The 14,935-nt window shown below is 36.4% G+C and overlaps 1 protein-coding gene across 1 annotated transcript; it reads left to right on the forward strand.

Moving 5' to 3' along the window:
- The first annotated feature begins 7,186 nt into the window (after nucleotides 1–7,186).
- Nucleotides 7,187–11,973, forward strand: LOC150032214 (conserved oligomeric Golgi complex subunit 4-like). Its single transcript, XM_090308713.1, has 2 exons — nucleotides 7,187–8,967; nucleotides 11,165–11,973. The coding sequence occupies exons 1-2, from the start codon at nucleotides 7,342–7,344 to the stop codon at nucleotides 11,792–11,794; spliced, it is 2,256 nt and encodes a 751-aa protein (XP_090164839.1). The 5' UTR covers nucleotides 7,187–7,341; the 3' UTR covers nucleotides 11,795–11,973.
- The last annotated feature ends 2,962 nt before the right edge of the window (nucleotides 11,974–14,935 follow it).

Below are 14,935 nucleotides of genomic sequence, written 5' to 3' on the forward strand. Positions count from 1 at the left end.
CAGATTGTTGATGAGCCTTGTGTTTACAAGGAAATCATCAACAACTTAGTAGCTTTCCTAGTACTATATGTGGATGATAGCTTACTCATTGGGAATGATGTAGGTTTTCTGACTGACATTAAGAAGTGGCTAGCTGCCTAATTCCAAATGAAAGATTTGGGAGAGGCGCAATATGTTTTAGGGATCCAGATCATTCAAGATTGTAAGAACAAGGGTTAGCCTTGTCTCAGGCATCGTATATTGACAATATGTTGATCAGGTACTCGATATAGAATTCTAAGAGAGGTTTATTACCCTCCAGGCATGGAATTTTTTTGTCTAAAAGACATTGTCCTAAGACACCTCAAAAGGTTGAGGAAATGAGATGGATTCCCTATGCTTCGACTGTTGGAAGCCTTATGTATGCAATGTTATGTACTAGACCTGATATTTGCTATGCAGTAGGGATTGTCAATCGATATCAGTCTAATCCAGGATTCGATCACTGAACGACAGTCAAAACGATCTTCAAGTATCTTCGAAGAATGAGGGACTATATGCTTGTGTATGGAGATAAGGATTTGATCCTTACAAAATATACAGACTCTGACTTTCAGACTGATAGAGATTCTCGAAAATCGACATCAGAGTTAGTGCTCATTCTGAATGGAATGGCTGTTGTTTGGCGAAGTATTAAGAAGGGATGCATCGCAGACTCCACTATGGAAGTTGAATACATAGCCACTTGTGAAGTTGCTAAAGAGACTGTTTGGCTTAGGAAGTTCCTTACAGATTTGGAAGTTGTTTCAAATATTTCTTTGTCACACTCTATATTGTGATAATAGCGGGGCTGTGGTAAATTATAAGGAACCTCGGAGTCACCAAAGAGGCAAGCATATTGAACGGAAGTATCATTTTATCAAGGAGATTGTGCATCGTGGTGATGTGATAGTCACAAAGATCGTGTTGGAGCACAACGTTGTTGATTTGTTTACAAAGGCTCTCACGGCTAAAGTGTTCGAGAGTCATTTGGAGAGTCTGGGTCAATAGGACATGCGGCACCTTGTCTAGGGCAAGTGGAAGATGATACTGGGGTATAAAGTATGCCCTAGTTTATTGTATATTGTACTGTTTTATATATTGTTGTAACGAGTTCGGTATGATATTAAATGTTTACAATGATGCGATACTACTACTATTTATGCATTAATTAGGGATTGCTCAGGTAGTATGCCCTGTGTTATCACAAGTTTCCTTACGATGGAACCAAGTGTAATTCCACCGCAAGTTTCTCAGTGTGATCCGAGGGGGAAGTGGTGCCGATTATTGCGGTATGTTCATGGTATATGCGACTAAGTTTTTAATTCTTTATGAAAGGTATGTACAGTATATAAATTGCAGTAAAATAAAGGAAAACGGTAAAGATGCGATAAGATATAAAAATACAATAAACCTAAGCTAGATGTTACAAGATACAGGCTTTATGTGCATGATACAAGGATTAAGGTTGGCTGTGAAGGTTGTGCAAAGACGTGGGATGCGACGACAAGTCTTGTGAACAGATTAGAAAGAGAAAGATAAGTATTATAAACAATGCAAGTTCTTAATTGAATTGAAAGTACAAATACTATTCCGCTCTTCTCTTGGCGTACACCTCTCAGTGATCGGCCGCGTTTTCCACATGTCTGTGGTGAAACAGAGTCTAACGTAATGAACACAAGGTTGCTTCTATGTCTGGAAGTACTACTCACTTTAGTTAATACACTCTTCTGACCTTCTCTCGATAGATCAGAATGACATCTTCACTTCTGCTCTCACAGGTGAAGATGTCATCTAGCATGCTTTAGCTAAACGTATTTTATAACTTTAATACATATTAAGTTCTTGGTGATTCATATTGCTCATCAAGGGATTAAGAAAACATCATGAAGAAAGTGACTAATGGGTGAACGGAAATAGACAGAAAATGGTAAACGAAATCTATCGAAACATTTAATATTTCTACTAAGTGTTTGATACATGATATGTGAATGAAGAGATAAAGAAAATATGGAATACAATGAAAGAGAGATAGAACAGATACAATCCGGTACCAATGTCTTGGCACAGATTCGATGGAGATCTGCTTGCCGGATCAGATGGTTTTGATGGCAGGAAGAGCTTCCCTCTCAGGCTTGCTCCACCGGTAGCAGGGGTTTCTACACAGAGCTTCGATCAGGTATATGATAGGTTGGATCTGAGATTTACCTCTCGGCCTTATCTCATTCTCTTCCCATATTTCTTCTCTTCAGCACTCAGCTGAGTCTTTTCTCTCTAAAATCTTACAGCACTTAGCCCAGTATCCAATAGCGCATACTTTTCTCTGAAATCACTGGGGTATTTATAGGAGCAGATCCTTTGACTCCGGCCTTGTGTTCCCCACGTGATGGTTATGGTAATTCCGCAGATGGAGGGATATTATTCCTTCTGTTATGCAATCAGACCATCAATTCTGCACAACCATTAGTTGTACACGTGTCTCAATCCTTCGCTCTCGCGTTGCTCAGTTGCATCTTTCGATCATGGGTTCGCATGCGTTGTTTGTTTTTATTACCGCATGCGGTCGAAGCATAGCTCTGGACTGACTGTCGCATTGTGCCCTTACTTCGGTAATCGTCTCTTCATGGTTGATCGACGGGCGTAATATGACAGAGATGCGTTGATTAGTTTCTCATGAGCCTTGAGCGCAAGTGGTGACTTGGTCTCCTGCAAAACAAAGTAAAGTTTGGCTTGTCCTCCATCTTTTTGCCGTCAGTGGGTGTAATTGCAAACATTTATAATTATTGTCATACTAGGTTAATTTTCATACAATTGGCACATAATTACTAACTTTTGGCTGCAATATCTAGATAAGGTGGCATAAATAACTTGTATTTCTACAAGTTATCAATTGTACATTAGTCTCCCGAGGCATTAGGACAAGTGGGAGATTGTTGGGATTGGTATTCTAATTCTCTCGGTGGTCTCGTAGTTTGTAAATTTTTTGTACACATTATTTTTTAATAAAATAAATGTTATTTTATTTGCATTTACTCATATCCAATAAACTAAGATCCGTGCTTATTTCATGTAAACTTAAGCATGTATGTGAGACATACAAGTGGATCATGCCTTAAGTAATAACCTAAATGGTCTGTAGTATAAGGATAAATGAGGGATACCTTATCCTGGTATACTACGGATACGACTCACTTTGTAGATATTTACAAATATTGTAAAGTACTACAAATGGTCTGATCCTGACTATACATGTGGAGACATGCGAGCAGGGGTGTCCTATACAAAGAGTTTATATAAGACCAGACCACGAGATGATTAGTCTCTTTATATAACGTCGTTGATAATTGAGACTTACATTTCACTAAAATGATCATAGGTGACATGACCTTAATCTTGAGTGTTTTAGGAACTCATGCCTATGAGGGCGGTCCTTTGATTAGTATGGGTGAGAATGGTCAGATTGCCAACTCAACAAGTATACCTTTTTTGGGATTCGTCTGATTGGGGAGTTGGGAACTCAGTTACACAAGATGAAATTCACTTCTTTCCCAAAGCAGGGGTAAGTAGATAAATTGTTCCCTTAAGGGTTGATTCTGAGTCTTAAACATAGTTTCCACACTCTCTCTTTGGAAGAGGAGATTCAGTCATAGTAGGACTATGACTTATTGTTCATTAGAGAAATCAGTGGTACTTAAAGAGTTAGATGTAACTACAGGGGCAAAACCGTAAATTGGCCCAGCTGTACTTATGAGTGATTTGTTAAGGGTCACCGTTGATTGGTTATATGGACATAGAAATATATCTGTGATAAGAATAGTGAAATTATCGATCTTTGGTAGAGTGCTCGACAGTTAACGGATGGTGGATCTCATGACTAAAGAGTTTAGTCAGTTATTCACGTATTGTTGGAGCTTCAAGCTACAAGTCCATGAGGTCCTCTTGGTAGCTCAATGGGTTCAAGTTGAGAATCAGATTTTGGATTAGTTTGAAGTGTTCAAATTAACAAGAGGAAATTCAATTATATATGATATAATTGGTGTGATGTATTAGATACATTAATTGAAGGATTTAATATAAATATGATTTATATAAGTACCATAAAATAGAAAAAGAGCTATGGTTTATATATTTCATATGATGAAATATTAAAATTATAGGTTATAAATATAATATGATAAGTTGGTTATCATATTTATTTATAATATATTAATTATATGATAATTATTTCTTTTTCTCTAATAACCGATTGAGTGAAAGGTTATTGGAAGTTCTATGGTAATCGTGAGATAAAAGGAAAATTATTTTCCAAATTTAGAAGTTGTTCTATTTGAAAAATTCTCACAGAAATAGGCTATCAAGTAAAAAGAGTTTTAACTAAGCGATAACCGTTGAGAATCTAAACGATCGCTTAGAGTTAACTATACGATAGTTACTCGTTGACCATTGCTACTGTTGGGGTTGATGCCCTAAAGTCTTATGTCTTGTAGTTTGTAAACAATTTGTATGAACGCTTGTGATATAATATATGATATTTTATTTCACTTCTCGATTTTGCTCAGTTGAATGTTTTATTTGCTTTACCACAAACCAATAAACCTAAAATCCTTAGTTATCTATCTGTAACTTAAGCATATATGTGATGGCATACAAGTGGATCATGTCTTAAGAGATAACCAAAATGGTCTGTAGTATATCGATATAGGAGGAAAACCTTATCCTGGTAACGCTACGGATGCGGCCCGCTTTGTGAAATAGTTACAAGTGTTGTGACTTGTCACAGATGGTCTGATCCTGATCATTTGTGTAAGAGACATGCGAACGAGAGTGTCCTATACAAAGAGCTTGTATAAGACCTGACCACGAATTGTTAACATCTCGTTATATAACACCGATCATGACAGAGACTTCACTTCACTAGGATAACCATAGGTAACATGACCTCAATCCTGAGTGAGTTGGGAACTCCTGCCATTAAGGGTGGTCCTTTTATTTGCATGAGTGCGAGTGGCCAGGTCGCCGACTCAAACCTACCACTTTAGGAATTCGTCTGATTTGGAAGCTAGGAACTCAACTACACAAGATGAAATTCACTCCTTCCCCGAAGCAAGGGTAAGTAGATAGATAGCTCCCTTAAGGGCTGGTTCCAGGGCTTGAACGATGTGGCGCCACACACCTTCTCTTAGCCCGAGAGGTGTTCACACATAGTTGGACTGTGTTGTATTGTTCATTAGAGGGATCAGTGGTACTTAAGAAGTGAGATGTAACTACAAGGGTAAAATGGTAATTTGAATCCAACTGTACTTACGAGCATTTATGAAGGGTTATCGTACTCATGATTGATTATATCCGATGGACATGGAAATATATCTGTGATGAGAAGATTTCAGCTGTTGGTCTTTAATGGAATGCCTGGTAGTTAACGAATGGTGGATCTCATGGCTAAAGAGTTTAGTCAACTATTCACGTACCGTTAAAGCTTCGAGCCATAGGTTCATAAGGTCCCTTTGGTAGCATGGATAAAGTTGAGAATCAGGTTTTGGGTTAGTTTGAAATGTTCAAATTAACAAGAGGAAGTTCGATTATATATAATATAATTGTACTGGTTAATTATATATGATATGATTGACTAAATGTATAAGCTACATTATTTTGGAGAAAATTGGATATAAATATGATTTATATCAAGTTGAGGAGAAAATACTATAGTAGATATATGATATCAAACCATAGGTTAAGAATATAATATGATTATATTAATTAATTAATTAATTAGGCGGTTATGAGATAATTGGCCGAGTATTTCTCTGGAATCGTGCGAAAGTGGGAAGTTCGAATTCAGTTCTTGTAACTGAAGAATAAAAAGAAAATTGTATTCATTTTGTAAGACACGCAGAAAAATCGCTCATGGTGTGAAAGCATACGATCACATAGCATTAAGAGCCTATACGATAGTGCCCGTTTTCCTAAACGATCGCACACCCGCGCACTAAATGATCACCTGCGATTTCTAAATGATCGCTTACGTTTTCTATACGATTGCTTATCGCGCCGAACAAACCTAAACGATCACTTACCATTTGATAGACGATCGCTTAGCTAAAGCTACACGATCGTGTACCTTTTCCTAGACGACAAGCACTCGACTATACGATAGTTTTCTACTATCTCCCACTTGCTTGTTCGTACTACACGATCGTCTTTTCCTCCTTCCCTCTACCAATTCCATCAAAGTCCACCCTTTGGATTCTCATTCCGAGAATATCGAGGGCTTCGAGTGGTGGTGTCGTCCCCGGTTGCTGTTGGTTCGCGCGCTGCCGATTGTGTAGACGACCGTGGTGTTGTTAGGCGACTGTTTACTGGACGATAAAGAGCGTAGAAGAGTTCGCTTCCACTGGACTAAGTTTGATTGAAGAAAGTCTTCAATTGGTACGTTTCTTTCGATCTTTTGTATTTTATTTTTTCAAGCATGCCAGTAGTTAGTGTTACAATGCATATATGTATATTAGAATGTATGTGTGGTAATTCTGTCACAATGAAATCGAAAAGATCCGCTTCCACTCATGGGTATATGTAACAGTTAGCTAAACGATCGTTTGGTATTCTATAAACGATTGCATAACAAAAACATAAACGATCGTGTAAAAAAATTTATACGATCGCATGATAGAATACTCAACGATCATATGACAAAAACTAAATATTCGCGTAATAGTTAGCCAAACAATCGCATAATGAATATCTAAACAATCACGTAACAGTTAACTAAACGATCACTTAGTATTCTCTATACGATCACATAACAAAACCTAAACGATCGTTTAACAAAAACTATACGATCGCATAACAGATATCTAAACGATCGCATAATAGATATCTCAATGATTATATAACAAAAACTAAACGAACACGTAACAGTTAGTCAAACGATCGCATAATAGATATCTAAACAATCGTGTAACATTTAGCTAAACGACTGTTTAGTATTCTCTATACGATCACTTAATAATCTCTATCCGATCGTTTAGTAATATCTAAATGCTCGCTTAAAGTATTTGTAGAGGCACATTCACTAAACCGTCTGAAGGCTTTTTAAAAACTGGGGATAATTTTGAAATTCATGGAAAAAACTTTTTATTGATATAAAAGTTTTTGGGTTTCGAGTCATTTTGTGAAATTTTCCCCATCCCTGCCATTTTCTCATTTTCATATATCAAGCTCCTAGTGTGAAGAAAGTTGATTTTTGAATGGAAGTAGAATAGTCACGAAAGCTTGAGCTCCTCAGTAGAAGAAGGCTTTCCACCTGCAAAGCCAGATCTCCAGGATATGGCTTCCACTCCCACCGGCTCCATCACCGCCGTTGAAGATGACCGTCACCTCGATCATCAGGACTCCATCAAATTCGGCTCAACGGAGGCACTTGAACACATTCGAACCCTTACTGACGTCGGAGCCATGACCCGTCTCCTTCACGAGTGCATTGCCTACCAGCGCGCTCTAGACCTCAATCTTGACAATCTTCTCTCTCAACGCTCCGACCTCGACAAGCAGCTCGTCCAGCTTCAACGCTCCGCTGAAGTCATCGGCATTGTTGAAGCCGATGCTGACTACATGCTCTCCAATGTCACATCCACCTGCGACCTCGCCGACCAGGTTAGCGCCAAGGTCCGCGATCTTGATCTGGCTCAGTCGCGGGTCAATTCCACCTTGCTTCGCATCGACGCCATTGTCGAGAGAGGGAATTGTATTGAAGGCGTTAAGAAAGCGCTCGATTCCGAGGATTACGAATCTGCGGCCAAGTATGTGCAGACGTTTCTCCAAATCGATGATAAGTACAAGGATTCCGGGTCGGATCAGAGGGAACAATTGTTGGAATCGAAGAAACAGTTGGAGGGAATTGTCAGGAAGAGGCTCTCGGCGGCTGTGGATCAGCGAGATCATTCCATGATCTTGCGATTCATACGGCTTTATTCTCCGTTAGGTTTGGAGGAGGAAGGGTTGCAGGTTTATGTTGGGTACTTGAAGAAGGTGATTGGAATGAGGTCTAGGCTTGAATTTGAGAATTTGGTAGAGCTGATGGAGCAGCAATACCAAAATCATAATGTGGGAAGCAATCAAAACCAAATTAATTTTGTTGGGGCCTTGACAAATTTGTTCAAGGATATTGTTTTGGCTATAGAAGAAAATGATGAGATCTTAAGGAGTCTCTGTGGTGAGGATGGGATTGTATACGCAATATGTGAACTTCAGGAGGAGTGTGATTCGCGTGGATCTTTAATCTTGAAGAAGTATATGGAATATAGGAAATTGGCTCAGTTGTCGTCTGAAATCAATGCTCAAAACAAGAATTTGCTAGCTGTTGGTGGAACAGAAGGACCGGACCCTAGGGAAGTCGAGTTATACTTGGAAGAATTATTGATGCTGATGCAGTTGGGTGAGGATTACACTGAATTCATGGTCTCCAAAATCAAGGGATTGAGTTCTATAGATCCAGAGTTGGTTCCTCGAGCTACAAAGGCTTTCAGAAGTGGAAGTTTTAGCAAAGCAGTTCAAGATATCACAGGGTTCTATGTGATTCTGGAGGGATTTTTCATGGTTGAAAATGTAAGGAAAGCTATCAAGATAGATGAGCAGGTGCCTGATAGTCTTACAACTTCTATGGTGGACGATGTGTTCTATGTTCTACAGAGTTGCTTAAGACGTGCGATTTCCACTTCGAATATCAGCTCATTGATTGCAGTTCTGAGTGGTGCCAGTAGTCTACTGAGCAATGAGTACCAAGAGGCATTACAACAGAAAATGCGAGAACCAAATTTAGGTGCAAAACTATTTTTAGGTGGTGTTGGTGTACAAAAGACGGGGACAGAGATTGCAACAGCCTTGAATAACATGGACGTGAGTAGTGAATATGTTTTGAAACTCAAACATGAGATTGAGGAGCAATGTGCGGAGGTATCATACTTCACCCTGACGTTTACTTCAAAGATAACTACTGTTGTTGTTCTTGCACTTTCATTTTTCATTTTTCACGTTTTATGGCTTCTTTGTTTAGTGTTTAAAAGGTCAGTTGAGATTGCAAACCCATTTTGTTAACTTCGTAATCTGCTGTGTGAATTTATACCCTTGGCAAATGGGTATTGCTTTTGAAATTGCGTAGTTCATCATCATACGTCTGATACCATGTGACTATAAAAGTTTGTTAAGATGCAGTTTCCACAACTGATGATCTGTTTTAGTTTCACTATTTGGATCAAATATATCCTCCATTCTTATTTAAAAGTAGTTCAACTACCAAGTGTAATGCGCTGAATCTGATTTGCTGCATCCCTAAGCCTAAAATTATGGGTTGTCTTGAAATAGATAACTTGGAAAAGAATACTGAAGAGCCTACAAAACTGCTGTCAATAATAGGAACCACACCAAACCTTGAACTAAATATGTAGAAGAGCTCCAATGACAGAGCAAGAATGTGAGACCTCCAAAGGAAAAATTTTATTCTTTTAAAGCGAGGTAGGCTCGAAAGTGTAATGTATAGGTCCTTAGAAACTGATTGGTTGGATGTAATGAGGTGGGAATAAAGTGATTTGATGGAGAAAAAGCCATTAGTTTCTAGCTTCCAACCCAAGAGTTTGCCCGATCGCTCAACCCAAGACTAGGAATGAGCTGAGAGAAAGAGGCCCATTCGTCAATTTCCTCATCTTTGAGGTTTCTTCTGAAGTTCAAAGCCCAAAATTCATTCCCAGCATTCTATACCTCAGCAATCGATGCTTCTTTTGATTCGGCAATATTAAAAACTCTAGGAAATCTCTGGCTTAAGGGGCTGTTTCCAATCCATACATCTTTCCAAAAAGCAGTGGATGTGCCATCACAGCAGATTTCCAGTCCAACTAAATTATTCAAAATATGTTTGATAATGTAGTTATAAGTATATTATCAAACCCATTTTGAATTGTTCTTTAAATTGGGATTTAGTTTCTAAATCTGCTGCCAAACACCTCAAAAAACATTTCAGGCATGAAATAAAACTTCATTTTTCATTAAATCTCTTGTTTTCAATTATATGTTTTTAGGTCACTAATGAAATCACCCTTGGTTATTTTGTTCCTACAGAGGAACCATTTTGTGCCTATACGTGGGAGGCTTTTTCTTTCTTTCTTTCTTTTCCTCCTTTTTTTGGTTCTTTATTGAAAAATCATACTCTCATAGAACAAATTTAAAAATATAAGGCAATACCAAAGAACAACTCGTCACAGAAGGGAGCCAAAACAAAATTAGCTATGACAAAAGCCAAAAAAGAAAAGAAACCATTAAGAGTTTTCTTGACACCCAAATGTTGTAGGGTCAGGTTGGTTGTCCCGCGAGATTAGTCAAGATGCGTGTAAGCTGGCCCAGATACACATGGATACTAAAAAAATTTATAGATTTTGTTCTTTGTTTTCCATTGGACGAGCTTTATTGTATCTCACCTTTTGGTATTGAGAGCCCGATAAGACATTTTTATTTCATTCATCAATGAAATTGTTTCTTTTTTTAAAAAAATGGTTTCAAATTATTTAGCTTATCGACAAAAGATGAGTACATAACTCTTTGATCACTGACACCTAAAGGGAGGAATTACCTTGCCATAGTCCAGACATCCCTAATGTGAGGCCGAATTTTGTAGTAACATCAACAAGCAAGTTAGTATTCTGTTACAGGAGTGCATGGAATTTTGGGGAGGATAGGGAGCTAAGGGGATTTTATATTAGTCTTGAGAATTTTGGTGTAGAGAATTCTGGGAGAAGGGTTCAGACCTCTTCAAGTGCTTACATCAATTAATAACAGTGAGATAGGACTGTAGGAGATGGAATGTTTTGGGGAGGATATAGAGCTCAGGGGATTCATATCGTTTTTTACCTTCAGAAGATGGAATGAAATTGTAGTGCTTGAGTTTGGTCCTCGCTAATATTTTAGTCTCTTTGCTTATTCTAGACCCTCATAATTCGGCAATTCTATACAATGCATAAATTGAGAGCTTCTTTCAGCCATAGAAATGTCTAAAATCTACAGTTGAAACTTTATAAGTAGCTCGGGGTAATAATTTGTTCTGATTTTACAGTGTTATTTTCCATTGTATGTATCACAAATTGTTTGGAACCATTTTTGCCAGGTATTTCCTGCGCCTGCAGACAGGGAAAAAGTGAAATCTTGTTTATCTGAATTGGGTGACATGAGCAACACTTTCAAGCAAGCTTTGAATGCTGGCCTGGAACAATTAGTTGGAACTGTAACACCACGGATTCGCCCAGTTTTGGATACTGTTGCAACAATTAGCTACGAATTGTCCGAGGCCGAGTATGCTGATAACGAAGTGAATGACCCATGGGTCCAAAGACTTCTCCATGCAGTGGAGACAAATGCGGCATGGCTTCAGCCTCTAATGACTGCCAACAATTACGACTCGTTCGTGCATTTGGTGATCGACTTTATCGTCAAGAGGCTTGAAGTGATTATGGTGCAGAAAAGGTTTAGTCAGCTTGGAGGGCTTCAACTCGACAGAGATGCAAGGGCTTTGGTAAGCTACTTTTCAAGCATGACTCAAAGAACTGTTCGAGATAAGTTTGCTCGTCTCACTCAAATGGCTACAATTCTCAACTTAGAGAAGGTTTCAGAGATTCTAGACTTTTGGGGTGAGAACTCAGGACCTATGACATGGAGACTTACTCCAGCAGAGGTCAGGCGTGTGTTGGGTCTTAGAGTTGATTTTAAACCTGAAGCGATTGCTGCACTTAAATTGTGAACCTATTTTCTATATTCACAATATTACCTTATATTCTTTGGCTATTTCCTGTTAAGAAATAGCTCTCTTGGTTTTATCTTTGCTTGTTTTTGTTTTGTTGGTTTCTCCAAACATTTTGTTACCTGAATTTTAAATACTGAAAGCGCAGTAAGCAGATATACTTTGGACGTTTAACACTACATTTTTCTTGTGAAAAGAACTATGAAGGCAGCTTTTGGTCCAAACACTTTCTCATTTTATCTAAATAAATAATAGATTCTCAGATATAAAATTGCAGAAAAATTGATAACTTGGTTGAATGTGCTAAAATGATTCCATTGAAGTGTGGAATTAAACTAAATAAATAGGTAATACTTTTCTTTTTGGAAGTATAGACTACTTTTTTTATCAAGGTTTATTTCTGACTTTTTATATAAGAAGGGAGAAAAGAAATAGCTCCTACCATACTCTTAGGTTGAATATGCCCAAAAAAAAAAAAAAAAGTAAAAGTACATTGGATATCTTGTTTGAATGTGTTAGTCCTTCAACTTGGAAAATAAAATTTTGGGTAATTTGTATCCTTTTACAAACTACTTTCAACTATAACCTTTGCTATTGCACCAATAAATTTTTAATAGATAAAATTGATCGAATATGATGATGATGATGAAGACTCGAAGATGATGATGATGATGATTGATGATGATGATGCATGCAGTTTAATCATTGGAAACAGATGTTTAAAAGGAGCAGAATAATTGTTCTTGAAAGGTCTTGAAATCTTGAATGCCAACACTTACATGCATGGTTCCTTTTCTAGAATATGCTCAACTTAAAAACTAAACATAGCAACTTTGTTCATGTAATCCACTAATAGAAAGACTAGGGTGAGAAAGGGATTATAAATTAGATGTGAGAGAGAGAAAAATACCCAAATTTTACCTTTCTTAATTTTTACATGGAAAGTTTATGGCCTATTTGATTGGGAATCTGAAAATAAGGAATTTACTAAAAATAGAGTTGTATTTTATTTTTCATATACATGTTTGATAGCAGATTCAGAAATTGAATTCTAATTTAAATAATTTTTTTAAATGCTTTTGATGCTAATAAAAAACAAATCGTAGTTACCTACTAAATACTAGTTGATAATAAACTATTATTAGTTTATTGATGAACATATCTTGTGTTAAAAAGATTGTATAATTATTATTTTGTAATATTATATAATTTATAATATATTACGTAATATATATTTTAATTTTTTAAAAATGAATCGAGTTTATAACATGACATCTTGTATTTCTAAAATATTTTTGTCTTTATTTAATATAATTCTACATTTTAACTTTTAACATTCAAAATCAGGAAACAATGAATATAGAATCAGTTTTCAAAATCAGAATTCGAGTTGATTATTGAACACATGTATGTTGAATCTGAAAACATAAAACAAAATTCAGATTACCAACCAAAGAGACCTTTATATATCCAATTTTTTACAATTGCATAAGTTGAAAGTCTAAATTTTACCACAAAATTTTGGAAAAAAACTACTTAAAAACCCTATTTTAAAGGTAAAAAATGATAAATGACCCAGATTTTGGAGAAAAAAATGCCAAATGACCCAAATTTTAAAGAAAAAAGCCAAATGACACAAATTTGAAAGAAAAATGTAAAATGACCTTTTACTGATGTCATGATCACGTGAAGTTACAATATTGCCTTGTTTTCTTGATTTTTTTCCCTTTTTCTTTTCTTCCCATGTTGTTGAGTTTTTTCTTTTGTTTTTTTTTCTTTTTCCTCTTTCTTTCTCCCTCTCTTTTATCTTCCGTTGCATCTTCTTCTTCTCCGACTTCTTTTTCTCTGCGCATCTTCTTCTTTTTCTCTGGCAGGATGAGTTCACACGAGTAGCTCTGACGTGACTAACTCCAGTGAACAAGAGCGAGAGTGAAAGAGAGAAGAGTGATTTTGTGAGTAAGGAAAGGAAGAGCGAAACTGGTGAGAGCGAAACCAACGTGAGTGAGACGAGCAAGAAGGGAAGAAGATGACTCATTGTTCCATGGATGTTTCAAATGGATCATCAACGAGAGTGAGACCGTGAGTGACCGAGAGCGAGATATTTTTCTGCATGTGCGCGAGTATATTTTGGTAATTAAACTAGGTCATTTAATATTTTTTGCCCAATATTTGGGTCATTTGAAAATTTTGTGGGTATGGTTGGTAACTAGGAAACACAGATACTTCTAATTGTGCAAAGAATCGGTATCAAATAAGGATACGATACGGATACGTCCAAATACGTGGCAGATATGTGTCTGATACGTGATTTGAAGTATTTGATTTTTTTTTATTTTTATTTTTAATTTTCAGATACGCGTATCTGCTTCAAGATACATGAAGGGGATACGTGGGCCAATTTTTTGTTTCAAATTTAAGCCCAACCATTTAAAAAGTCCAACCTACAACCCATTTTATTTTAATGCATATTTAGGAGTGATTTTAAAATCATCAAAAATCACTTTTTTCATTTTTAAAATCATTCGAAAACACAATTTTAATTACTCAAAATTAATTTAATTTTAAATTTTACACTTTTAAATGCAATTTTCATATCATCAAAATTAGTTTTGAAGAATTAAACATGTTTCACGGTGATTTTGAAAATGACAAAAGTAATTTCAACCATTTTAAAATTACTTCCAAACATAAAAGTCCACTTAAATTGAGCAATTCAAAATAAAATAAATTAAAAATGATAAAACATAAAAAATTAAAAAAAAAAACCCGAAACGTAATCAAATCTTCATTCTTCCCTTCTCTTTCACTATTTAAATCATGATTCACACCTCCTTCATCCTCAACTTCATTATTCAATTTTCATCTTTTACTTCTTTCCTATCGTCTACTCTAATCACTCAACAATCACTAGACGTTATTGGATTTTTTTTTCAAGTTTTCACTCTCTTCTTGAATCTATTATAATCTAACTTAAAATATGTATTATAGCAATTAATTAGACATTATATATATATATATATATAGATATATATATAATACGTATCTTCAACATATCCATATCTTAGTGTTTTAGAAATTAACGTATCGCCGTATCGTATCCGTGCCTGTGCTTCTTAAGTTGATAACAAACTTGATTTTTTT

The sequence above is a fragment of the Benincasa hispida genome, chromosome 12, assembly GCF_027475165.1.
Source record: "Benincasa hispida cultivar pf3 chromosome 12, pf3_genome.v1.1, whole genome shotgun sequence".
Classification (NCBI taxonomy): Eukaryota; Viridiplantae; Streptophyta; class Magnoliopsida; order Cucurbitales; family Cucurbitaceae; genus Benincasa; species Benincasa hispida.

What these genes read in the sequence shown, in the direction of transcription:
- LOC150032214 (XM_090308713.1), top strand. Translation starts at nt 7,342, where the DNA reads ATGGCTTCCACTCCCACCGGCTCCATCACCGCCGTTGAAGATGACCGT. An exon ending in TTGAGGAGCAATGTGCGGAG is followed by an intron (nt 8,968 to 11,164) that starts GTATCATACTTC and finishes CATTTTTGCCAG; the next exon opens with GTATTTCCTGCGCCTGCAGA.